General features: G+C 35.7%; 1 protein-coding gene and 1 long non-coding RNA gene across 8 annotated transcripts in view; one reads left to right on the forward strand and one right to left on the reverse strand.

The window, feature by feature from the left end:
* YEATS4 (YEATS domain containing 4) overlaps nt 1-26,154 on the forward strand; it is a 58,816-nt gene extending 32,662 nt beyond the window's left edge. For all 6 annotated transcript variants that reach the window (XM_077111386.1, XM_077111385.1, XM_077111384.1 and 3 more), the window contains 5 exons: nt 9,462-9,528; nt 9,612-9,706; nt 13,800-13,892; nt 13,971-14,058; nt 25,543-26,154. In XM_077111386.1, the coding sequence (XP_076967501.1) occupies nt 9,462-9,528; nt 9,612-9,706; nt 13,800-13,892; nt 13,971-14,058; nt 25,543-25,712 (513 nt within the window). In that variant the 3' untranslated portion in view covers nt 25,713-26,154. The remainder of the gene's footprint in view (nt 1-9,461; nt 9,529-9,611; nt 9,707-13,799; nt 13,893-13,970; nt 14,059-25,542) is intronic.
* LOC143642690 (uncharacterized) lies at nt 18,755-24,298 on the reverse strand. 2 transcript variants are annotated; one of them, XR_013155794.1, is made up of 3 exons: nt 23,920-24,298; nt 22,247-22,404; nt 18,755-21,703 (listed from the first exon to the last, which is right to left on the reverse strand). It is a non-coding gene; the product is annotated as an uncharacterized LOC143642690 (long non-coding RNA). The 2 variants fall into 2 exon arrangements; XR_013155793.1 differs by having other exon boundaries at nt 23,574-24,298.
* Nucleotides 26,155-27,692: the final 1,538 nt, after the last annotated feature.

Raw genomic sequence — 27,692 nt, forward strand, 5'->3', positions numbered from 1 at the left:
CAGATGAGAGAGGAACCCTGATCATGTTCACCATGTGCCTTTCCAGATGAGAGAGAAACTGACTGTGCTTGCCATGTGCCTTTCCACTTAAGAGAGAAACCCTGAACTTCATCAGCCTTCTTGAACCAAGGTATCTTTCCTTGGATGCCTTAGATTGGACATTTCTATAGATTTGTTTTAATTGGGACATTTTCTCGGCCTTAGAACTGTAAACTAGCATCTGATTAAATTCCCCTTTTTAAAACCATTCCGTGTCTGGTATATTGCATTCTGGCAGCTAGCAAATTAGAACAGTGATAGTGGACATCCTTGTCTTTTTCCTGATCTTAGGGGTAAAGTTTTTAGTTTTTCCCCATTGAAGGTGATATTAGTGATGGGTTTTTCATATATTTCCTTCATCATGTTGAGGAAGATCCCTTATATTCCTATCCTTTGAAGTGTTTTTCAAGAAGAAAGGATGTTGAATTTTGTCAAATGCCTTTTCTGCATCAACGAGATGATCATGTGGTTTTTCTGCTTTGATTTGTTGATGTGATGTATTTACATTTATTGATTTTCTAGTGTTGAACCATACTTGCATACCTGGGATGAATCCTACTTGGTCATGGTATGTAATTCTTTTAATGTGCTGCTGGATTCGATTTGCAAGAATTTTGTTGAGGATTTTTGCATCTATATTCATTAGAGAGATTGGTCTGTAGTTTTCTTTTCTTGTAATATCTTTGGTTTTGATATGAGGTGATGTTGGCTTTGTAGAATGAGTTAGGTAGCTTTCCCTCCTCTTCAATTGAAGATGTTATTTTTAGTATGGCGCCCAACTGAATGAGGGTAGGTTTTAATCCCAGAAGCCAGAAGTTGTAAAGGGCCACACAGGAAGTAGCCAGAAGTCAGCAGAAACCAGAAAAGCTAATAAAAGAAGTGGACAGGAGGCAGAGACACAAGTCAAGGAACCTCAAGAATTGTGGCAAGTCAGCATCAGAATGCTACAGATTGCAGAGAGAAAGCATGACCTACCAGTACCTTGATTTTGGATCTCTAGCCTTACAAACCATGCGTCAGTAAATTCCTATTTTTATGTCAGCACATTGTTTAGTGTTTGTCATAGCAGCATGGAAAACTAAGACACAGAGTGTGCCTTTTAAAATGTTAATCAGATCATGTCACATAATGTTGAAAACCCTCCAATGTCTTCTCACCTCTCCAGTTAAAAGCTAATTGGCCATGAAATCCTAAATGAGTTGGCTGCTTCTGTTTTGTTTATTGCTGAATCTCCAGTGCATGGAATGCAAGTGAGTACATAGAAGATTTTCAACAAATATTTATTGAATGAAAAAATTATTCCTCTATTTAAACTGCTTCAAAGTCTAAACAAAAATTTATGAACTTAGGCAAATGTTCATAACGGCATTATTTGGGATAGCCGAAAGGTAGAACCAACCCATATATCTATCACCTGATAAGTGGTAAGTAAAATGTGGTATATCCATACAATCAAATGTTATTCGGCAATTTTTAAAAATGGCATACTGATAGATACTACCACGTGGGTGAACCTTGAAAACATGCTAAGTGAAAGAATGACTCCATTTATATGAAATGTTCAGAATGGGCAGATCCATAGAGAAAGAAAATAAGTTAGTGGTTGCCACATGCTGGTGAGAAGAGGGAGCTGGGAGTGAGTACCTATGGGAACAGGGTTTGTTTTTGTAGGATGAAAATGTTGTAGTGATTATAATAATGGTACAACAACTCTGAATATAGGGAAAAAAACATAAAATTGTGTGCTTTAAATGGGTGGATTATGTGATATGTGAACCATATCTTAATAAAGTTGTTATTAATAAAAAACCTTCAATGATTACCCTGCTCTCGTTGTCATGGTTTAGAAGGCCTGTTTTGATCTTTCTCTGTCCTGCCTTGCAGCCTTATCACTTGTCTGTGTCCGCATCTTTTTCCCATTTCCGAACTATCTACTGACAGTTTCCCTAAGGAATACTCTTAAACCTCTCAACTCATTCCTTCCCAACACTCAATCCCTGTTGATCTTTCAGTCTTTTCTAAGTGTTGTTTTCTTTAGAAACACTTTATTGACCTCCAGAGACTAAATTAGGTGTTTATTCAGTATGTAATAATACCTAATACTCTGATAACATTGCATTATGTTGCAAGGGTTTATTCTTGTCGATTCCCCACTCACAGTGAGCTCATTGAGGACCAGACCTTATTTTATTTACCATTATATACTTATTCTACATATTCTACATGGCAGTAAATCAAATATCTGTAGAAAAATTGAATAAAAATGTTCCCCAAACACTCTTCATAGGTACTTAAGAAAATCTGCCTCAGAAAAAAAATACAAAATAACGTTGGACAAAAGTAAGATATTAAGATATCATTACAATATGATTTCCAATTTTATGTTTTTAAAATGTAGATATACTTAACGATTTTGTGGTAGGAGATGATATCTTAGACCTTGCACCCAAAGCGCAAGGAAATGGAAAAAGAAATAGATAAATGGGTTCTCCTCAAAATTGAATACTTCTGTGCATCAAAGGACTTTGTCAAGAAAGTAAAAGGCAGCCTACTTGATGGGAGACTATTCAGAAACCACATATTGGATAAAGCTTTAATATCCATAATATATAGAGATCTTACAACTCAACAACAAAAAGACAACCCAATTTAAAAATGGTCAAAAGACATGGATAGATTTTTTTCCAGCAAGGAACTACGAATAGCTCAAAAGCATATGAAAAGATGCTTAAACTCATTAGCTATTAGGAAAATGCTAATCAAAATCACAATGAGATACCACCTCATGCCTACTAGAATGGCCACTATCAGAAAAAGAGAAGAAAGATTAGTACAAATGCTGGAGAGGATATGGAGAAATAGGTACACTTATTCACTATTCTGGGAATGTAGAATGGTGTAGCTGCCCTGGAAGACAGTTAGCTGTTTCTCAGGAAGCTAAGTATGAAATTGCCATATGACCCAACAATCCCATTACTAGATATATATTCAGAGGAAATGAAGGCAAGGACACAAATGGACATTTGCACACCAATGTTTACAGTGGTGTTATTCACAATTACTAAGAGATTGAAATGGCCTAAATATCCATCAATTGACAAATGGCTAAACAAACTGTGGTATATATGATGGAATATTATGCAGCTGTAAGACAGAATGAAGTCATGATGCACACAACAACTAGGGTGAACCTTAAGGAAATTATGTTGAGTGAAACAAGCCTGAAACAAAAGGACAAGTACTGTGTGGTCTTACTAACACTGTATGAACTAACTATAAAGAGCAAACTCTGAGAGTTAAAGTTAAGAACACCGATTATCAGGAAATAGAAAAAGGGTAGAGATTAGGCATTTGATGCTTATGGAGTATAGAATGTTTAACATGGTTGGTTGTAAAGGTTCAGAAATGGATAGCACAATACTGTGTGATGGTAGCACAATATTGTAAATATGATGAGCAAAGCTGAGTGTGAATATGGTTCATATATACTAGGGGTATGTATGGCACCAGAAGGAGAATGAGAGGATAAAAACTGGGACTGCAGAAGCCGGGCCAGATGGCAGCTTAGCAGTATGCACATTATAGTTTGTCCTCCAGAACAACTACTAAATAACCAGAAACAGTACAGAAAAGCTCCTAGGGCTACATCAGTGACTGGACACACAGTGCACCCCAGTCTGGATCAGCTGGACCACTGCGAGCCCCCCCCCCCCCCCCAGAACCATGAGTTCACTAAGCCACAGCAGCCGGCACCCCTCCCCCACAGGCTGCTTCCCAGAGGGGAAAGGAAAGAGACTTTAGCAGCAGCAGGGGCTGAGCCCAACCAAACACCAATTGTAGAATTAATTTACAAATTCTGACTACTAAAAATAGACCCCCAGCTCAGGTGAACCTGGTCAAAGTGGTGGTCGCTCATTTTTGCCCTGGAGCCAGGGGGGCAGGGCTGACAGAAAAAGAAAAAAGAAAAGGAAACAGGCTTTTGTGGCGGTGTTTCTACAAAGGCTTGACTGCCTTTGGATACAGCGGCAGGGCTTCTCAGGCTGCAACTGCCCCAGGCATAGGCAGAAACAAGCTCGTTTGAGGACTTGTCTGGAGCCTGTGCCTTCCCCAGGGAAGGGGTGAAGCCCAACTCAGGTGGAATCCCTCCCTCAAGGAGTTCAGACCCCAGGGCTTGGTAATTTGAAGCCATTAAAACCAGCCTACAATCTCTCCTCTGTCTCCACCACATCCCCAGCAGGGAGAGTCTGCCAAAGTTAAAGGTACCCTGTCATCTTATACTGGTGGGACCTAAAGGCAGACAAGCACCACATACTGGGCAGGATAAGAAAAACAGAGCTCAGAGACTTCACAGGAAAGTCTTTCAACCTGCTGGGTCTCACTGTCAGGGAAAAACAATGCAGGTGACTCTTTCCTTCTGATAGGAGGCCAGTTTGGTCTGGGAAAATCCAGCTGGGGTGTATAATACCTAAGTAGACCCTCCCAAGGGTGGGGGGAAAAAGGCACCATACAAGCAAGGGAAGAAACAAGAACTGAAAAATTCTCCTCTGTTAAACAAAACCTAAGCTAGAGGTCCAGAAAAAGCTGAACTGAATGTCAAAGAACAGATAGACAACAAATACATCCAGCAAGAAAACTCTAGGTAAAAGAAGTGCAAGCAATCTCCAAAATAAACTAATTAAGGTAATTAAATGCCTAGATGCCAGCAAAAAATAACAAATCACACTAGGAAAATTGAAGATATGGCCCAGTCAAAGGAACAAACCAGCAATTCAAATGAGATACAAGAGCTGAAATATACGAACAGACATGGAAAACCTCATCAAAAAACCAAATCAATGAATTGAGAGAAGATATAAAGAAGGCAAGGAATGAACAAAAAGAAGAAATAGAAAGTCTGAAAAAACAAATTACAGAACTTATGGGAATGAAAGGCACGCTAGAAGAGATGGGAAAAATAATGGAAACCTACAGTGTTAGGTTTCAAGAGGCAGACCATAGGATTAGTGAACTGGAGGACGGAACATCTGAAATCCGTTAAGAAAAAGAAAATATAGAGAAAAAGATGGAAAAATATGAGCAGGGTCTCAGGGAATTGAATGACAACATGAAGCACATGAATATACATGTTGTGGGTGTCCCAGGAGAAGAGAAGGGAAAAGGAGGAGAAAAAATAATGGAGGAAATTAGCACTGAAAATTTCCAACTGTTATGAAACACTTAAAATTACAGATCCAAGAAGTGCAGCGTACCCCAAAGAGAATAGATCCAAATAGACGTACTCCAAGACACTTAATAATTAGAATGTCAGAGGTCAAAGAGAAAGAGAGAATCTTGAAAGCAGCAAGAGAAAAGCAATCCATCACATACAAGGGAAGCCCAATAAGACTATGCATAGATTTCTCAGCAGAAACCATGGAGGCGAGAGGACGGTGGAATGATATATTTAGATTATTAAAAGAGAAAAACTGCCAACCAAGAATTCTTTACCCAGCAAAATTGTTCTTCAAAAATGAAGGAGAAATTAAAACATTTTCAGAAAAAAAAATCACTGAGAGAATTTGTGACCAAGAGTCCAGCTCTGTAAGAAATACTAAAGGGAGCAGTAGAGACAGGTACGAAAAGACAGAAGAGAGAGGTGTGGAGAAAAGTGTAGAAAGGAAGACTATGAGTAAAGGTAAAAAGAAGGAAAATTAGATATGACATATAAAATCCAAAAGGCAAAATGGTAGAAGAAAGTACTACCCATGCAGTAATAATACTAAATGTTAATGGATTAAACTCCCCAATCAAAAGACATAGACTGGCAGATGGATTAAAAAACAGGACCCATCTATATGCTGTCTCTACTCAAAGGACATGAAGGCAAGGACACAAACGGACATTTGCACACCAATGTTTATAGCAGCATTATTTACAATTACCAAGAGATGAAAACAGCCAAAATGTCCATCAACAGACGGGTGGCTAAACAAATTGTAGCATATACATATGATATAATATTATGTAGCTGTAAAACAGAATAAAGTTATAAATTATGTAACAACATGGATGGACCTTAAGGACATTATGCTGAGTGAGATTAGCTAAAATAAAAGGACAAATACTGTATGGTCTCACTGATATGAACTGACATTAGTGAATAAACTTGGAATGTTTCGTTGATAACAGAGACCATCAGGAGATAGAAATAGAGTAAGATATTGGGTAATTGGAGCTGAAGGGATACAGACTGTGCAACAAGACTGGATACAAAAACTCAGAAATGGACAGCACAATACTACCTAACTGTAATATAATTATGTTAAAACACCTAATGAAACTGCATGTGAGAATGATAGAGGGAGGAGGGCTGGGGACATAAATAAAATCAGAAAGATAGATGTTCAAGATTGAAATGATATAATCTAGGAATGCCTAGAGTGTATAATAATAGTGAAATGTACAATGTACAAATTTTAAAAATGTTTTTGCATGAGGAAGAACAAAGGAATGTGATTATTGCAGGGTGCTGAAAATAGATGGTAATTAATATTTTAAAATGTCACCTTCTGTGTGAGACTAAAGCAAAAACTGTTTATTTGTTACAAAATTTATATTTTGACTAGTGGATTTCCTAATATAACTTGTGTAGATAGTTTGATTGAACACCATAAGTACTTGGAATCTCAGGTAGGACATGAGATTTTGTTGGTTTGTCCAGAGTGATGCCCCGATGAATCCCAGAGTGATTCGATCAGTGAGTGTTAAAGTATTTGCAAAATCCCCTTCGGAGAATGGTGAGAAGGGCGAAAATTCAACCTCCCCAAGTTGAATTCTTGAAGTTCTCACAAGCAGTGTGGACAATCAAAGCTACAGGCTGAGCCCCCAGTCTTGGGGTTTGTTCATATGAAACTTAACCCCACAAAGGATAGGTCAATTCTACTTAAAATTTAGGCCTAAGAGTCACCCCCAAGAGAGCCTCTTTTGTTGCTCAGATGTGGCCTCTCTCTCCAGCCAACACGACAAGCAGTCTCACCACACTCCCCCTCTCTGCGTGGGACATGACTCCCAGGGGTGTGGACCTTCCTGGCAACGTGGTACAGAGATCCTGGAATGAATTGAGAGTCAGCATCAAGGGATTGAGAAAAACCCTAGAATGAGCTGAGAATTAACATTAAGGGATTGAGAGACCCTTCTCAACCAAAAGGGGGAAGAGTGAAATGAGACTAAGTGTCAATGGTTGAGAGATTCCAAACAGAGTCGAGAGGTTATCCTGGAGGTTATTCTTATGCATTAAGTAGATATCACCTTGTTGTTCAAGATGAAGTGGAGAGGCTGGAGGGAACTGCCTGAAAATGTAGAGCTGTGTTCCAGTAGCCATGTTTCTTGAAGATGATTGTATAATGATATAACTTTCACAATGTGACTCTGTGATTGTGAAAACCTTGTGTCTGATGCTCCTTTTATCTACCATATCAACAGATGAGTAGAACATGTGGAATAAAAATAAATAATAGGGGGAACAAATGCTAAAATAAATTTAGCTTGAAACGCTGGTGATCAATGAAAGCAAGGGATAAGGGGTATGGTAGGTATAATCTTTTTTTTTTTCTTTCCTGTGTTCACTTTATTTCTTTTTCTATTGTCTTTTTATTTCTTTTTCTGAATTAATGCAAATGTTCTAAGAAATGATGAATATGCAACTAAGTGATGATATTGTGAATTACTGATTATGTATGTTGATGTTTTATTTTGTTTCTTAATTTTTTAAATTAATAAATAAATAAATAAATAAAAAGAGTCATTGATTGGACACTTAGGATGGATTGTATGGTATGTGAATACCATTGAACATGTTTTAGTCTGTTTTGCATTTTCCTGATTTTTGATAATGAATTGTGTTTTAAAAAACCACCTTCATTTGGAAAAGCCCTTTTATGTGCTATAACTCCAATGAATGTACTCTTGTGCTTAAATAAAATCAACAAAAGGAGTTTTATAGCTAATATTTTAGTTGCTTAATTGACCTTAACTTTTTATGATACTGATTTGTTCTCGAGGTTGACTATAGATTTGCATTGGTTTATATATTTGTTTACATAAAAATAACAAATTTACTATTATTTTTATGGAAAAATCAAAATTGGCTGTAACTATAGAGGTATATGGGGATATGTGTATTCCTATATATGGGGATATGTGTATTCCTATATATTATAAATTGTGCGAGAATTCAGCATCGGCTTCCTTTCTTTAAAAAACAAACAAATAAAAACTTCTCAGATGTGGTGGTTTAGAGGGCTTATGGACCCCAGAAATTCATGTTCTTTAAAGCTAATCCAGGGCAGTGGTTCAGTGGCAAGAATTCTCACCTGCCGAGCTGGAGAGCCAGGTTCAATTCTTAGAGCCTGCCCATGACAAAAAAAAAAAGATGAAAGATAATTCATTCTGTGGATGTGGACCCATTGTAAGTAAGATCTTTTGATAAGTAGGATCTTAAGATGTGATAAACCTCAGTCAGGGTGGATTTTAAACCTCTCATGAAGTCCTTTATAAGGATGGAATTCAAAGAAAGACACAAGAAAAAGTCACAGAAACTGAGAGAGAAAGCCACAGAAGCTAAAAGGTAGAAGCAGCAAAACCCAGAAGAGAAGGGAGAGGTCAGTAGATGCCACTGTGTGTCTTGCCATGTGACAGGAAACCAGGATCTCCAACAGCTGGTTTTCTGTGAGAAAGCATTGCCTTGATAGTGCTTGATTTGGACACTTTCACAGCTTTATAACTGTAAATAATAAATACCATTTGTATTAGCTAGAGTTCTCTAGAGAAACAGTCAGCAGGAAATAACCGTAGTTACAAAATTTATAAAAGTGTCTCATGTAACCATGGGAATGTAGTCCAAAATCCCTAGGACAGGCTGGGAAGCTGATGACTCTGATGGAGAGTCTGAATGAACACCACAGGAGAGACTTACCGGCTGAAGCAGGAAGAGAGACTTATCTCTTCTGAATATCTTCTTCCTTAAAAGCTTTCCAGTGATTAGATCAAGCATCACTCATTGCAGAAAAGACACTCCCCTTGGCTGATTACAAATGCAATCAGCTGTGGATGAACGCGATCATGACAATTCTATGAAAAGTCCTCATCACAACAGACAGGCCAGCACTTGCCCAACGAGACAAACAGGCACCACCGCCTGGCCAAGTTGATACATGAACCTGACCATGACACCGTTGTAAAAGCCAACCCATTTTATAGTATCTGCATTTTGGCAATTTTAGCTAACTAAAACATCAGGTATAGTGTATGATATTTAGGAAATTGGGTTCCATAAAATTCTAGGGGAAATGTGTCTTATGGTATTTTGTACATATGCACAGTATAGTTTTCTCCTAATTTTTATATATAAACGGAACTAATTAATTCCTCTCATTATATTTTAGGATATGTCAACTTATGTGAAGAAAATCCAGTTTAAATTACATGAAAGCTATGGAAATCCTTTAAGAGGTATAGTACCATTTTTTTATTCATAATATACAAATTTTAAAAGTTAGGAATAATTTACGATGGTTTTATTTTTTCCTCTTCAGTTGTTACTAAGCCTCCATATGAAATCACTGAAACAGGATGGGGTGAATTCGAAATAATCATCAAAATATTTTTCATTGATCCTAATGAAAGACCTGTGAGTAACATCGATCTTTGCAAATATAAGATAGATTTTTAAGTAATTGTGTAAATATTTGACTATTTAATGAATAGCTAGTTAAAAGATTGGCATTTTCATTTAGATGTACTTTATGTACGCTAATTACATGGTATATCTTGACATGAGTTAAGGTTTTCCATTTTTAAGTGAAATGACTTTCAAACTCTCCTTTTCTTCACCAACCATAGAAAGATGGGATATGATGTTAACATTATTAGAGAAAAACTATGGAAATCACCTGCTTACTTCAAGGGGGAAATTTTTTTTTTAATTCATTAGTCCTCATTCGTTGTAATTAGTGAGTAAGTTGAGTCCATATGCTTTCTGCAGTGGGAGTATCCAGTTAATAGTAAAAAACTTTAGAGCAGTCATTTTTGCTTTTTCAGGCAGCCATCAGTACTAGCAGTTTTACGCCACATCCAATTTATGAGTCCTTTTGTACAGCCACATTCTTTTTACCTTTTGATCTTTCCTTATCAGATCATTACTTGAGAATGTTAAAAATTCCTCAATTCTTTCTCTTTGATTCTCTCAGCAATTTTGTGAGGTTGGGGACATACTCATTTTATAGCTGAGGATACCAAGGCTCAGAGGTCAAGTCACACTCTCAAGTACACTCAGTTAATTTTGTCAGAGCTACTTTTTGAACCTAGGTACTTGCATTCAGATCTTCCTCTTTCTACACTTTTTTTTTCTTTGACTAAAACCTTGAAGGTTTGTTTTTTTTTTTAGTATATAGGTTCACAACTCAATTATGGCTCTCTCAGTCCATGTTTGTGTGGCTAGGTTTCAGAGTTTTAACATTCATCCTCATCAGTTTTCCATCCTGTTTGACTCAGCTCATTGCTGCACCAAATGTTCATACTTTAATTATTAGTCTTACTAGAGTTCTTAAACTTTATATATGTATTTTTAAAGGATTTGAGTTGAATAGCACCTGGATCTGTATGTCAAAGAAAGAATTCCTAACTGGCTGTATCAGAAATGCCTGAGGCAGTTTTTAAAAAAATACAGATTCTTACTGTCCCTTGTAGAGTCTGTTTCAGTAGCTCTAGAGTGAGGTCACACCCCAAATGATTTTATGCAGTTAGATTTAGGATCACAGTGGATTTAGGATCCATACTCTCATTCTATATAGGAATTCCTTTATGCAGTTCATGAAGTGAACCTCTAGTTTGAGCTTGAATATTTCCAGCATGGAAGATACTTAGTTCTTTAATTAAGTGAAGCATTCTGTTCAGGTTTGGGATAATTCTAAGAAAATTGTACTTTATGTTGTGCTTCCTTGAACTTTTTACTGATAACTGTTCACACATTAGTTTTCTTTTCTCCAGAATAAATATCCATAGTTCATTTAAATATTTTTCATGTGATATGGTTTCCAGATCTCCTACCATTCTTGTTGCCCTCTTGGAATACTCTCACAGACATTATATTCTCTTTGGCCAGAAATTATTAAATATTAAATATAATCAAGGGATTATAAAGGATACAAAGATGAGACACTGTCTCTGATGAGAGTAGTCTATTAGGGAGAATAGAGCACAAAATTTAGCAGATGTTGAGAGGGAAGGAGAAAGAAGCTGATGCTGTTATTAGAGCAGAAGCTCTTTCTACCAGTAAGATTTCTTTGGATTCATTTTTATTTTGAGAATGTGCTGCTTTATGTCTCTCTCTCCCCATCTGTCATTCCCCTCCAACCCCCACTGCAAAATATCTCTGAAGGAAATCATTATATCTTATGAAACCATTATGAGAAAGTTCTTAAAATCCATTCTTGGAGAGGTAAAGTAATAGTCTATTGCAGTTTGGCAGTGATTAATCTATTGAGTAAGTTCCTATATGTGTCTGCATAGAACTGAATTCTATTCCCTAGAAAGTGCTCTTTTAGTATGAGACTTATACTTAGCTCTTACTGAAGGTAATTAATATGAAGGTTTATTTAAATATGTATAAAAAGAAAGATACAGGCAACGTGTGATTTACTTCTGTTATACAGTAACCTCTTAAGTTGTAAGTCAAGCCATTGTGAATGGAGTGCTTGTTTTGAAAATGAAAATACTAAAGAGGGATTTTTATTCCTAGGAATAATCTCTGTGGCAAGTGTAGGCATTTTCATTGGTCTAAGAACCACTCAAATTTAGGGATATCTGTCTTGAAAATTTTCACTGCCCAAATCTGTGTGAATGTCTCTGCAAGTTTTAATAATACATTTTGAAGAAAGAAGGTTCTTAAATATATATATTTTTAATTTTAATTATAAAAGTCAGGCATACACATGGTTTTATAAAAAAAAAAGATGTTTAAGTAAAAATTGAAAGTCTGCCTTTCCCCATTCCCAGTCGCTTCCTAGGAAAACTACATTTTACCAGTTACTGTTTTCATTTTGTCTGGAAATTATCCCCATACATCTCATATTTGACCTCTAGGTTTTGATTTCTCAAATTGAGATAGTATCTATCAATTCCTAACAGTGACAGATGTTCTTTTTGCTTCTTCTTTCTTGGGGGGAGAAATTTTTTTTCAAAGAGGATGCCTAAGAAATAAACATTGAGTTATTGCCTATCTGAAGCTTTATTTTGCCTTCATGCTTGATTAATTGTTTGGAAGAATTAATTGTTTGGAACGAAGTTCTTGGTTCCAAAGTAAACCTTCTATGCTGTCTTGTTTATGACCGGAGAGAGAGAAGGGGCAGTCAACAGGCCTAGCTGTCGTTCAGCGTTCTTGATTTTGATACCAAGCCAGCTCTGAGCTTCAAGCCTCTCTGGGGCTCCACTGGAAGCACTGGCTTCCACTGCTGTTGCAGTTTTGTTTGAGTTTTCAGGTTGTGGTTTTTCCTCCATTACATGTTTTATCCAGCAGTGTCATCTCATCTGTTTTCTGTCTATGCCAAAATTTGTCAGACAATCTGCTTTAAATATGGCATATGCTCTCATTTTCAGATTGTGTCTCTACTGTTATTTCAGTGAAATTCTGTGCATTTTCCTTCTCCCTTTTATGGAAATGCCATCTAAACCTGAGGATGTCCTTTAAGTAGAATCTTTCCTCTGGCTGAGCCTTACCCAGGAAAATCGCACAGTCCTATAAATTGAGCTGCGGTAATCAATAATGCTTTTTCAAATTGTTCATATCTCATTCAGTTGCAAGGATTTTTGTTTTTTTCTTTTTCAGGGTCCCTTTTCTTCCTATTTTATGAATGTTTTGAAGAATAGCCTTACCTTATAATAGTTTTAGCTAACTCTTTTGGAAATTCTTTATGACCTCCGGTTGGTTTCAGCAACTTCCACCTGAACACAAATATATTGCTAATTAGCTTTTGTTCATTTGTTTTCCTAATGTAATCATTCATTATGCTGCAGAGGTCTTCCTTTGATGTCTTACTACACCTGTTTATTTCTTATTAGAGAAGTTGTGGGTTTACAGAAAGATCATGCAGAAAATACAATTCCTATACACCTGACCCCATTTTTAACATTTTGCATCAGTGACTCTACCCGTTTTTAAGTATTTTGAAGATCTGTTACTTTCGCCAAAGTGAATTGGTGCTGACTGACTTTTTGTTATTATATATTACTTAAGTAATAATCTTAGAGACCACCAAAGAGATTATCTTGCCCTTATTGAGCATTTTAGTTTTGGCCATTCCTTTTAAAAGTATTGAATCTTTTTTTCCACAGATTTGTTACATTGAATCTTCACAAAACTGTTAAAATTAATTTATTATCACTTGTGTAAGTAAAGGAATTCATCTTAGTGATTTTCCAGCTTAATTTCCGTAGCTGTATTTTGTGTTGTTTTTACAGAGTCACTCTCTAAAGAAACTTGAATAAATTCTTACTCTCTGTGTACCTTCTCTTCACAACATTCCTGTTAAGTAGATGTGGATGGATAGTGGTACCTAATAGTAACCAGAATTTTGGGGATTTGTCACAGTGAATTTCAGTTGACACATGATCCTGAGAATGTGATAGGTTTACCAGCCCATCTCTAATTCCATTACAGAAATAATGGTATATCATGACGATAATGAAAACTATTGTACAGATATTATATCCTTTTCATTTCACAGGTAACCCTGTATCATTTATTAAAGCTGTTTCAATCAGACACTAATGCAATGCTGGGGAAAAAGACAGTGGTTTCAGAGTTCTATGATGAAATGGTAAGAGGATTTTAAAGTGAAAGTTTTAAAAGCGTTTTAAGTTGAAGGAGTTATTGAGTTATTATTCTGTTCCATTAGATATTTCAAGATCCAACAGCAATGATGCAACAGTTATTAACAACATCTCGTCAGCTAACATTAGGAGCCTACAAGCATGAAACAGAATGTAAGTGCCATGTTTTCATAATTAATCTTGAAAAATAAAATATTGTTTAATGATGAAAGGATTGCATGATGACTGGTTGTTACATTTTTTTAATGATGTAGACAAAATATTTATTAACTGTAGAACCATGCAAGAAGGATAATTTAAAGTAGGCCTATTTTCAAAAAGGTAAAAGACAATCTCTTACATTTCCTGAAACACTTATTTGTCTAATTTTGTTCCTAATTACATATAAGCATACATTTTCCTTAGTCTTGCTTAACCTGTCACTTAATTATTTTCTGTTTCCTAATTTTTCCTAACAAAGTCTGTGTGTAGAGCTTCAAAGGACATAATAACAGATACATTATTATGATATGAGATATTGCTGGTTCTGAGCAATATTGCTGGTTCTGTTCCAGACCACCACAATAAAGTGAATATCTACACAATTCACATGAATTTTGGGTTTTCCTATTACACATAAAAGTTATGTTTACTCTATACTGTATCTATGAAGTGTACATTAGCATTATAACTAAAAAAAACAATATATATACCTTAATTTAAATTACATTGTCAGTGTGCAGTAATATCTTGAAAGGAATCTTTTTTTCATAGCATCGGGTCTCAACAATGGTTTAAAATATTCAGTAAATCATGTTGTAAACAAATGTGCTGTCATCCAGGTTGTGTTGTTCCACTGATAAAGCATAGGCAAAGTAGATTTAGCACAATTCTTAAGGGCCCTAGGATTTTTGGAGTTGGAAATGAACACTGGCTTCACCTTAAGGTCACCAGCTGCACTAGCCCCTAACAAGAGAGTCGACCTGTCTGTAGAAGCTTTGAAGCCAAGCATTAGCTTCTCTCTAGCTATAAAAGTCCAAATGTCATCTTCCAATATAGGCTGTTTTGTCTATGTTGAAAAATCTGTTGTTTGGTGTAGTCATCTTCATCAATTATTTTAGCTAGATCTTCTGTATAAATTGCTGCAGCTTCTACATCAGTATTTGCAGCTTCACCTTGCATTCTGATGTTATGGAGAGGGCATTTTCCTTAAACCTTATGAACCAACCTTTCCTGGCATCTTACTTTTTTTCTTCAGCTTCCTCTTTGTCACAGAACTGAAGGGTGTTAGGGTGTTGCTCTAAATTAGGCTTTGGCTTATGGGAATGTTGTGGCTGGTTAGATCTTCTATCCTGGCCACTAAAATTTTCTCCATATCAACAATAAGGCTATTTTGCTTTCTTATTTGTGTGTTCACTGAAGTAGCCCTTTTAATTTTCTTCAAGAACTTTTCCTTTGCATTCAGAACTTGGCTAAACATTTGGTGCAAGAGGCCTAGCTGTCTGCCCACGTTGGCTTTAGACATGTCTTCTTCACTAAACTTAATTATTTCTTGCTTTTGATTTAAAATGAGAGACATGGGACTCTTCCTTGCCTTGAACACTTAGAGACTATTGTAAAGTTATTAGTTGGCCTCATTTCATTATTGTTGTGTCTCAGGAAATAGGGAGGCCTGAGGAGAGGGTGATAGAGTAACGGTTGGTCGGTGGAGCAGTGAGAATACACAGTATTTATTAAGCTCACTGTCTTATATGGATGCGATTCACAGTGCCCTCAAAACAGTTATAATAGGAACATCAAGGATCACTGATCACAGATAACCTAGCAGATATAATAATAATGAAAAAGTTTGAAATATGAAAATTATCAAAATGACAGAGACACAAAGTGAGCACACGCTGTTGGAAAAATGGCATCAATAGACTTGTTCAACACAGGATTGCCACAAGCAATCAACTTTTAAAATAAAACAAATAACAAAACAAAAAGTAGTATCTGTGAAGTACAGTCAGTATCCCTGTATGTTTTTTGTGCACTGTGAACTAGTTTATCTCATATTCAATCATTGTTATAATCCTTCATTCATTTATTGTATATATTTAGTGCTAGTTAAATACCAGGCATTGTTATAGGTGCTGGGAGTAGAGTGGTGTCCAAAACAAACAAAAAGCCCTGCTTTCGCTGGAGCTTACCTTCTAGTTGTTGGAAGAAAATAATCAATAAATAGATTATGAATAAAGTATAAAGTAATGATTGGGTGCTATGGAAAAAAATAAAATAAGGAAGGGGTTGCCTTTGGTGGAAGGAGATGACTGGGGTCTTAAATATGCTTAGGGAATGCTTCCTGAATTGAACCATTTGAGCAAAGACCAAAGGGAATAAAGGAGTCAGCCATATGACTGTCTGATGGAAGAATGTTCCAGGCAGAAGGAGCAGCAAGGGCAAAACCCCTGAGGTAAGACCATGCCTGGCATATCTGAGAACTGCAGGGAGGCCAGTGTGACTGGAGCAGAGTGAATAAAGGGACGAGGAGTTGAAGATGAGGTCAAAAATGTTAAAAGATTACCCTGACTGCTGTGTTAAGAAGAGACTGCAAAGCAGAAAGAGTAGAAGCAGAGAGAATAGTTACAATGGTTGTTGCTGTAAAGTCAATATGATGGAGTGCTAGCTTGGACCAGAGGGGTAGAGATGGAGATAGAAAGAAGGAATCAGGTTCCAGATCTGTTTTAAAGATAGGTACAAGTAAGATTTACTGATAATTTGAATAATAGAATGTGAGAGGAAGAGTGAGCAGACAATGACTCTTAAAGCAATGGGCTTTAGGAACTAAAAGCATATTTTTTACAGTTGGAAAAGCCTTGGAGGAGCAGATCTTTTGGGAAAGATCAAGTACGATTTTGGACATGTTAGATATGGAATGTTCTATAGACATATAAGCAGAGGTGTTGTAAAGGGAATTGCACCCCAAAATCTGGTATTCAAGGAAAGGTCTGTGCTGAAGATATAAATTGAAAGTTAATGCTTTATAGGTGGAATTTTTTGCGTGAGACACAATGGTCTTTAATGAAGATAGAAAAAAGGTCCAAAGACAGCTGGGGACTCCAGCTTTAGAGGTGGAGGAGATGACCAGCAAAGGAAATGGTAAAGAATAGTGAGTATGGAAGAAAAAAAAAAGCGCCAAGTGAAGAAAGTGTATCAAGAACAAGCACATCATCAGCTGTGTCAGATATTGCCGATAGGTCAAGTTAGCTGAGGGCCAAGAAATTGGATGTAGCAAGATGGAAATCTTTCAGGACCTTAACAGGAACAGTTTGAGGAGAATAAGGTCAGAACAACAGCAGATGTGGATGAAGAGAGAATGAGATAAGAGATATTGAGGACAGGTACTATAGAGGACAGATCTCTCAGTAAATTAGACTTTTCATATCTTCAGTTCATCTTCTTATATATAGTGTGAAATTACTAGAGAAGAGAAAGATAATTCAATAAATGGTGTTGGCACCATTGGTAAGCTCTGGGGAGAAAAACTTAATTTAGATTATTGGTTCTTAACATTTACCAAAGCAAATTTCAGTTTAATTAAATGATTTTTTTTAATATCTACCTATTTTTTTGAAAAAGAAACAAATGTCTACCCTAGTTAGAAAGGACTTTCTAAATTTAAGGTGAATTTAAAAATCACATTAAAAGACAGATTTGACTTCAGAAAAATATTTAATTTATGCATTTAGACAAAGAAGAAAAATTTGCAGAACATATGGAAATGGATTAATATCTTTTAAAACAACTCCTAAATTAAGTAAAATAAGGTTTAAAAAAACTTCAGTAGATAAATGGGTAAAAGACATGGACAGATAGATGAAAGAAGAAATAAATAGTAAATAAAATGGGAAAAGATTTGGCCTTTCTAGTAATTTTTAAAATGTAAAAACAGTAATAAGTGACCATATTTCTCCTATAAGAGTAGGAGAAATATTTAGAGATAATCTTTAGTAGTTAAACCCAGTGTTGAGGAGGATGTTGTAAACTTTGCATTCTCATGTATTGTTTGTGTAAATTAGTTCAGTCTTTTAGGAAAACAATTTAGGAATATTAATAAAAAGCGTAAAAAAGATATGTGCACTTTTACCAGTTTGAGGTTATTAGACTCAATATTTTCTAATAATAAAATATCAGGTACATTTAGTGAGTACTTATTATATCAAAGTTATGTACCAGTATAAACTCATTTCATCTTCAACAATTCTAATAGGTAATCCTATTTGAGATAAGGAAGTTGAAGCACAGGAAGCTTAAGAAACTTGCCCAGCATCACATAGACAGTTATTAGCAGAGCCAGGATTTGATCCCAGGTAGTTTTCAGAACTTGGACTCTAAAGACTTAGAGTAATTTTCAAAATAAAGATTTCCCATTGTGGGGGATACTATGCGTTTGTAAAGTTATTTGTACCAGTGAACTTAGGCACTAATAATCTAGCTTTTAATACCAGTAATTGTTTTATAAGGATTAATAATAATGATAGTTAATAAATGGCATATAGAAGCAAACATACAGTGCTGGTGGGGTTATAAATTGGTAGACCTTCTAAGAGCCCCTTGACAGCTTTCAAAATTAAAAATACATGTATCCTTTGACCTAACAATTCCACTTACAAGAAATCATTCTTTTAAGTATACCAATTATTCTACTAATAATTGAAATACATCATACACAATGTGGCATTGTTTGTAATAGAAAAACTGGAAATATTGAATATACATCATAGGGTACAGGCTAAATAAATTAGGTATATCCGTTCAATGAGGTCCTCTGTAGCCATTAAATGAAGCAGCTCCATCATATAGAATGAACTTCCAGACAGAAAGTTAATTGAGACAGTAAGATGTAGAAAAATATGTATAGTATGATACCATTTGTGTCAGGAGAAATAAAAGACAACTCACACTTTGGTTTATCTTGTATATGACAGACTTTATGGAAGGATGTCAAAGAAACGTAACAGCAATAATCTCTGGAAGGAAGAATTTATTGGTAGAGGGACAGGTGGGATGAGACATGTTTTCACTGTGTTCACTCTTCTACCTTTTGGTTTTATATCATATGTATGTACTACCTGTTTTTAAAGATAAAGTTTTAAAATAAAAACAATGAAAAATATTGAAATGCTGAGACCAGTTCCGCACGAGGGGCTGAGGAAGGTATCATGAATCTGAAAAAGAAAGACACTTACACAGAAGAGTCTTTTAAGGTGAGAGCAAGCCTTGACCCTGATTTCCTCATCATATTTATTGCAAAGCTTCAAAATAGAAAGTATCTTTCAAGATTGTTAGTAAGTTGTTCTTCACCTAAACTGCCACATCAACATTAATTTCAGGCATGCTGTACAAAGTTCAAATGTTTCCTTCTGCAAACAATCATGTGCTCCCCAGGACAGTGTTTCGGCCTTATAGGACCTGGCGTTCCGAGGTCTGCACCTTTATCTGTGTTATGAAAACATTCTGGCCTTCGGCCATTTTCCCACATATCCCCCTTTTTGCTTTTGTAGAACTATGAAGGCAGATCAGGCAATTTCTTGTTGCATTATACCCCGGGAGGCTTGTTGCGTGCATCTGAAAACTAACTTTAAACAGAGAAGACAAAGACAAATAATTAATACTCCCCTTAAGAGACCCCCTCCCCAACCTTTTATCCAGGTCATAGGGTTCAAAGATTGTAATCCATCTGCGACCCCTATCATGGTTTGGGAAGTAGGAAGCAGTTGTAATCAAGCATATTGAATGTTTGACATGGCAGCTTGTAATTGGGAGATGTTTAAACTTAAATTGTTCCAATGGCCAAGCAAATGGCATTTTACAGATTTTATAACGCTGCTGCTATTATAAGCATGAAGAGTTATTGATTTATAAATTCCCAAATGTTTTATAAAACATTTAAATCTGAAACAACGTTTTGCATACAAAAAGGACAAAAAACTGACAACTTTAAATTTATCAGGAATGGTCCTAATAAAGCATTACAATATTCAGAAGACCACAATCCATATTTTTTACACAAATTTTTTAAAGTTTGTTTTATTGACCTTCCCTACTATGAAGTCATGCTGAAATGCGAATTCTGCTCATAGCATCAATTTTGTCACACAAAAGGCAACGTAATATTTGTGGCCACTTAATTTATAGGTTTGGAATCGCGGACAACACAGACTTCAGTGATATAAAAACAGGTTTTATTAGCAAAGTAATTTAAATAATTTAAAAATAGTAAATAAAAGAGCTTTTAAAAATAGTTATATCACCAGATAAGATGGCACCAACACCTAAAGAGAAGTGCTGGAGAGTTTCAGAAGCAGTATTTCAAGTTTCATTAGTAAAAATCCACAGCAATCTTGGAGACAGCATTCAGAGTCTCCTTAGGTAAAATCCATAGCAGAGCATAAGATTCTGATGAGGTTCTCTGCTTCTCTTATAAGATTCCTCTTTCTGTCCTTAAGTTTCTCCGTTCTGTTTTTTTGTTTTTTTCTTTTTCACTCTTAACTGCTAGCATGCATTTTTTATGATATTCACACAATAGTGGCCAAATTCCAGTTAGCTTACATGACCAGGCCCAGTTGGGTCCTCTGAGAACTGGCTAGGGACCAAGAGGAGCTTCCTGGGACCTAGATCTCTTTATCAAAGTACACCTCCTTCCAGGAGGATAGCCAGTCCTCCCAGCTGGAGTGCACATTTTAACTGTTTCTTACCAAGATCACACAATAGCAACATCAGTTGCATGCAACGGCAACATCAGGGGAACAGAACAGACACCACAAATGTGTCTTTCCCTTACATTCAGCCTTTAGAATCTGATCTGTTCACGATGTAAGCCATGGTTATTTGGGGGGATGAATTTAGTTTATACATATATTTTTATATAAATACAGGACAAAGCATTAAAATATTTTTATGAAGGCTTAAAGGAATTTACGTATTTACATGATTTTAAAATCATTTAGCCAGTACACGAGTATACATTAAGAACAAATCCACTTACACCAGTATTACTTTAGATTAATAGATTAAGCAACCTGGTTTGGGGCAAGAAAAGAAACATTTTCCAGCCAGGATAACTTTTATAAAAGGGTAAATATTACCCAGATTTGCATGGTTTGGGTCACCCAGTATAATATGTTAGGAGACAGACAAACACATTACCCAGCCGGTACAGTATTTTTATATTGGCTACCCTTGTCTGGGGCAAAAACAAACACATAAAGCTTTACCCAGCCAAGTACACCAAACACCAAGTACGGTATTATTCTTATACTTTTCTTCCATTCTTTTGCCATGGCATCCTAGATTGCTAGAATCCCATTAAAGGTTTGACAAAGAGTACAACTACATGACAACAAACAACAGAGTAGAATCAGAGATGCTATTATACCAGTCAATGTTGTTAATATTGAATGCCAAGCACCAGTAAGGGTGTTCCACTATAAATGTAAAGGGTCTGGGGAAAGAGTGTATGACTTCTACTGCCTCATTTATTTTTGTAAAGCATTTTTAATAGAATCTTAATTATCCAGGATATATTTATATATTTTACATGCATAACAGCATAAGTTCCTCCTTGAGCAGTTTTCAGATTTAGCCCAGTCCAGTTCTGTTTAGTGGTTGATGTTATTTGTCACAGAAGACCTTCAGCTGTATTAGTTGGGAAATCAGCACAGATTCAGCAGTGAGAGATATTGTGCATTCAGGCATAGGTATGAGCCCATGATGTCAGACTAGAAGTCATTTCTCCAGCAATCATCCAGTTTAAGATTGTGAACACTGTAACATACTTAATTGTGAAGAAAAAGTTGATTAATAGGCAATATTTTTAATTCATTCTTTTTAGCATCAGTCATTACCATTGTATTATTATTTTCCTCTGCTATTATTTCAGTGGCTCTTGGCCTGTCTTGACTGTGTTTCTTTATTCAGACTTTAGAGCTAATTTTGATATCAGTGGTGCCAAATCTTCCTGCATGAATTGTTACGTTAGGAGCTTGATTTAGCTTTTCCCAGTTTCCTTTCTATAAGGAATAATCATTAATTGCTCTTAAAATGGAAACCATTGTCACTTTGAATTTGTAAAGGGGATTTGTAATAATATTTAAGGTTTTACAAATATTTCTCTGGGTGGCACATTGGTATACACAGGCACAAGCACATCAGAGTAGGTATGATTAATTTGCCCTATTTGAGCAGGGAGTGTTTGTTTCTTTTGCTAATCCCCCTTTACCGTATTATTTGTAAAGCATCTTTTTTACAAATTTCACACTGAGTTTTAATCTAAATTAAAATAGAAAAAGGTAAATTAATCCCTTTGGCTTGTACCCACTTGTACATAGAGTGTGCGCCTAAATGTCCAGGTTGCTGATGCACCCAATGTGCAAGAGCAGAGTCTTTTTTCAGTAGTAGCATTCACAGCAGTCTTTGCCAAGACATTTGCAATAGCATGATACCCACGTTCAGGTGAATTCAGCATTAGGTAGGCATCTACGTGAAAAACAGATACTTTAGCACATTGAACAATTTTCCATATTTCCTTTTCCATAATGCTTTTTTTCCCCGTAATTTCCTTCCATGTATTTCTTATTTATTCTGTTTCCAGATAGACATTCAAATAGTTAATCCATTAGCCACTGTTTATGAATCAGTAAATTTTTTTCAAACAGTGTGATGATTTATTTTTCTTACACAGCCAAGGACATGATAAAAGTTAACATAAGTTATTTGATAAAACACAGACTCTCTGCTTTTTTACACTCATTACTTAGAAAAAGGTTTATGACTTTTCACTAGAACAGGCCAACAGTCCAAGAAAACTTTTGTCACTTTAACAGAGAGAAAGCTAAACTTTAGTCTTGCATCACTCTATTATTTGATTTTAAAGTTTTTTTTTTTTCAATTTATAGATAGACCCATTAAATCTCTCTTGATTTTGACCATAATTTCCATTTCCACAAACCTTCAGCAACTTACTATATCTGTTTAGGCTTTGTCTTACATTTTTCTCATACTATAACAGCCATTTAATTTATCTTAAGATAAAACTACTCTCTTTTTCCTATTAATAAAAACATATCCTTTATATCCTTCATACTTAAGTCATTACTTCAAGCAAACATTTTACTACATACAATTACCATCAAAATCAAATGTGTTAGAATAATGTCAAATATTATGATGCTTTAGTTAACTTTAGTTAGTGCATAATTGAAACATCATTATAAATTTTTAACAAGAATTTTCACTTTTTAAAGTTTTTTGAATGTATTTCTTTTATAAAACAAATCTAATTACAAGATGTTATTGAAATTTAAAGTTTCAATCTTAGGCTAGTTTTCACTGATGTCCAATTTATATAATGGAAAGTTAACAGATTTTTCAACTTAAAAGTAAAGAAAAACTGTAAGGATAAAACTTGCAAGCAAGGAGTTTCTCAATATTAAACAGCTTCTCCAATTTAAAAATATGGAATATAAAATCAAAGGGGAGCCACAAATTTGGGGTCATCGGGTATCTCTGGGCATCAATGGAGGGGGTTGGGGAGCAGGTGGAGGCAAGTAGGCCTCCCTAAAATTAATTTACATAGGGGCCTAGGGCAAATTAATTTTAACATTAGAATCCTCAGAAGATTTAATAGGAGGAACTTTATCAAATACCTTTTCCTCTTCTTCCTCCTCCTCCTCAGTCTGCAAAGGTTCCAGAACAGATTTAATAATAGTCCAGGTCGGCCAGATAATGACGAGGCACGGGACCCCTTACACAGGTCGCTTTCTTAACTCTTTACCCACTTGTTCCTAATCTCCTAATTTTAAACTGCCCAATGTTGGAAACCAGGAACAGCGTTTTTCCTGTAACTTGCAAAAGTTCCATAATGCAGGGCTCACTGGCCCTAGCTCCTGCTTGAAGTAGTTGTTTCAGAAGACAGACATAGGGGTAATATTTAGTAGTGCTATCACTATTCCCTACCACTACACTGCTTGTTTTACCCGAGAGTGTTCATACCTTTAGTTTCTGTTTCCTGGACTCAAGACCTCTAAATCCACTCAGGGATTCATGATGTGATCATTTTAATTTTTTCTCCAGCAAATCTTCTTCGAGCCCCATGTTAGGCGCCACTTGCTGAGGGGCCAAGGAAGGCATCACGAATCTGAAAAATAAAGACTCACACAGAAGAGTCTTTTAAGATGAGAGCAGGGGTCTCATGTCTCAAAGGACAAGAGCCTCGACCCTGAGTTCCTCATTGTATTTATTGAGAAGCTCCAAAACAGAAAGGTTGTTAGTAAGTTTTTCGCCCAAACTGCCACATCCACATTAGTCTTAGGCATGCTGTACAAGGTTCAAATGTTTCCTTCTGCAAACAGTCATGTTCTCGCCAGGACAGTGTTCCGCCTGGCAGGACCTGGTGTTCCGAGGTCCGCACCTTTATCTGCGTTATGGAAACATTCTGACCTTCGGCCATTTTCCCACAGAAAATATGGATTATTTTGTTAATATAACAATTTTAGACTTACCCGTTACTAAGCATATCACAAAAGGAAGGTCACCAGCAGTAAGCAGTGAAAATACTCATTAACCTATAGTACATGTTTTTCATGTGCTATATGCTTTACTTATATTACTCTACTTAATCTTCATAAATCCTTTGGGAAATGCATTGTTTAATCCTCAGCATTCAGCTAATAAGGAGCCAAAGGTGTATTTGATCTCAGGTCTTTCAAATTTGAATGTTCTTTTTTTCACCAAACTATTTTGCATAAAATTAGTGACCATCCCATATTAACGAAAGTTACAACTGCTCTTTAAGTCATCAGTAGCAGTTACCGAAAATGTCCACAAGATGGAAATGTAGGATGCAAGTAGGTGCTTTTCTTTGTAAATCACTATGCTACACTGTCCTAATGGAATATTTAAATAAATGTATTCCATTTTTCAGTAATGACATTTTTTTGGTAATGTAAAACATTGCTGGAATGTTTTAAATACCATTTAATGTTATTTTCTCATCATTGTAATAGTTAATATGGCTTTCTATGTGCCATATTTTGAGTATTTTATATCCATTAATATCCTGAGTACTTTATATACATTAATTCATTTAAAATCTTCTCAAATATATTATGAAGTATTTGCTTTTATAATCTCCATTGTACAGATGAAGAAATGAGTAGCAAGAGATTTAGTAATCAGGATCTCACAGTTTATAAGTGGAAAGCTGGAATCTAAACCCAGGCTCCTTTTCAAAAGGGGTATGAATACCGTTGTTATGTAAGTTTCACCTACATCTAAATTTTAGAAGTTAGCTACCTGGATGTCTTCTGGATCTGTAATGCCCTCTTATTTTCAAATTAAGAACTATGTGGAGAAAAATGAGGATATGATATCTTAAAATCTTAATTATGGGTTAAAATATTAGTGACTAGAATTTTGCTCTTAGTTGTAGAAAATATCTTAAACCCTCTCTTGGGCAGTTCAAGACATTCTGTGTTTAATGTTACATATCTTAAGTTGTACACATTTCATCATGGACATGTTTACCAAAGGAAAAGCATTGTTTTTTACTCTATGACATACTTTAGACATGGGAGAAAAGAATGAAATAATTCATAAAGTATTTGTTTTCTGTAGTTGCAGAACTTGAAGTGAAAACTAGAGAGAAATTAGAAGCTGCCAAGAAAAAAACAAGCTTTGAAATTGCAGAGCTTAAAGAGAGATTGAAAGCAAGTCGTGAAACTATAAATTGTTTAAAAAATGAAATCAGAAAACTTGAAGAAGATGATCAGACAAAAGAGATATAAATTGTTCTGAAGAGAACTTGGCAGAAAGCTAAACCGAAAATAAGGTGGACTTTAATGGTTAAATGGACTAATGCAAATGGTTATTAGGTTTCTTAGAGGAACTGTATCTTAGTTGTCAACCATGGATTTCTCAGCTGTGGGTCAAAGTATTTGTACTATTTATGAAATCTATGTGTATAATAAGAATGGATATTATATAGGCATTTTATCCACCCATTGTTCTATGTTAAGCACAATTTTTAACAACTTATTGCATTAATGTTTTGCTTATCCTTTCAACAAACATCATAATTTCATTATAATAATGTATAAGTTAGACAAATTTGTACTTCTTCCATAGTTAGAATGAATGTACATATTTAATTTCTTCAAGTTCTTACTTGCCCACATTCTACCTCTTGTGTATATACCCAGTAATTGCTCAATAAATGTGGTTTACAGATCCTGTTTCCATCTTTTGATTTATCTCTTCCTTTTTGAAGACCTCCTGGAGCACCCAGGAGGTATGTATTAATGTATTTCCATAGCACTATGATTACATATCTCTTACTGGCACTCCTTGTAGCATACAGAAGCTTCTTGATGGCAGAGATCATATCACAGTCCCCTTATTCACATAGAAAAATATTTAAGCCCTAATGAATATTCCAAAGACACAAGGGAAGTAGCTGTGCATCAGTTTCCCCTATCATCCCTAATTTTTCTACCTTCTTCTTAGCCTCTCCTGATGACAACCACATGTTGAACGCTCTACTTTTAGACTTGTCAAATTTGAACATTCAGTAATCCTTCATCTTTAGGGCATGTTGCCTGAAATATCTGGTAATCTAAGAATAATAAGAGTATTTTGGAAAAATGCTGAAGAGTGACAACCATATCTATGCCCAATTCAGGAATTCTCGTTCTCCAGAGTGGGAACTAGCCTTCTCTAGGACTTTAAAAAACTTTAAAAAAAAAAATCCATCTTCCCTGGAGCATTGTTACTTTATCATTGCTTTTTTATTTTTTAAGCTGTAGCATTTATAAACATGGAGGTCTGTAAAGTTCTCTGCAGTTGGAAATTTCTGTCAGGGGCTATCTGAGGGGTAGTACTTCTTACCGTGCCAGGCATCATCCAGCTTTTCCCCTCTTTTTAGCTCAATTAAAATGAGATTTCCAACAGCAGCGTAGAGCCAAGGGATCAGAAAAACACTGATGAGGGAGAAGACCCATTCCACTTGAGGAGGTCTCATACTGAAGGTCATTCCTTCCTTCCTTACAGAGTAGCCCCCTTCTCCCCCCACTGAAGAATGTTTTGCCTCATAAAACCAAAGTACATGGTGGATAGATCTGGAAGACTTACCGTTAAAATGGCAACACTCTTATACCCAAAACACAAGCAACGAAAGAAGAAATAGATACGTGGGATCTCCTCAAAATTGAATACTTTTGCATGTCAAAGGACTTTGTCAATAAAGTAAAAAGGCAACCTACTCAATGGGAGATGATATTTGGAAACCACATATCAGATAAGGGTTTAACACCCAGAATATATAAAGAGATCCTACAACTTAACAACAAAAAGACAACCCACTTGAAAAATGGCCAAGAGGCATGGATGGACAGTTTTCCAAAGACGAACTACAAATGACACAAAAGCATATAAAAAGATGCTCAATTTCACTAGCTATTAGGGAAATGAAAATCAGAACCACAATGAGATACTATCTCATGCCTACTAGAATGGCATTATCAAAAACAAAACAAAACTACAAGTGCTGGAGAGGGTGTGGAGAAATAGGTACACTTAATCACTGTTGGTGGGAATATGGAATGGTGCAGCAAGTCTTTTTTTTTTTTTTCTAAGAAATCAAGCAATGCACTTAGAACCACCAAAACTGGAGTCTTAGTTAGCTTTAACCATAGGCATATTTAAATAAACTATCCATATAATCATTGTAAAACCTGTGTTTGCACAGTAAGTTTCATAAACCAATTTAA

The sequence above is a fragment of the Tamandua tetradactyla genome, chromosome 7 (assembly GCF_023851605.1).
Source record: "Tamandua tetradactyla isolate mTamTet1 chromosome 7, mTamTet1.pri, whole genome shotgun sequence".
Lineage (NCBI taxonomy): Eukaryota > Metazoa > Chordata > Mammalia > Pilosa > Myrmecophagidae > Tamandua > Tamandua tetradactyla.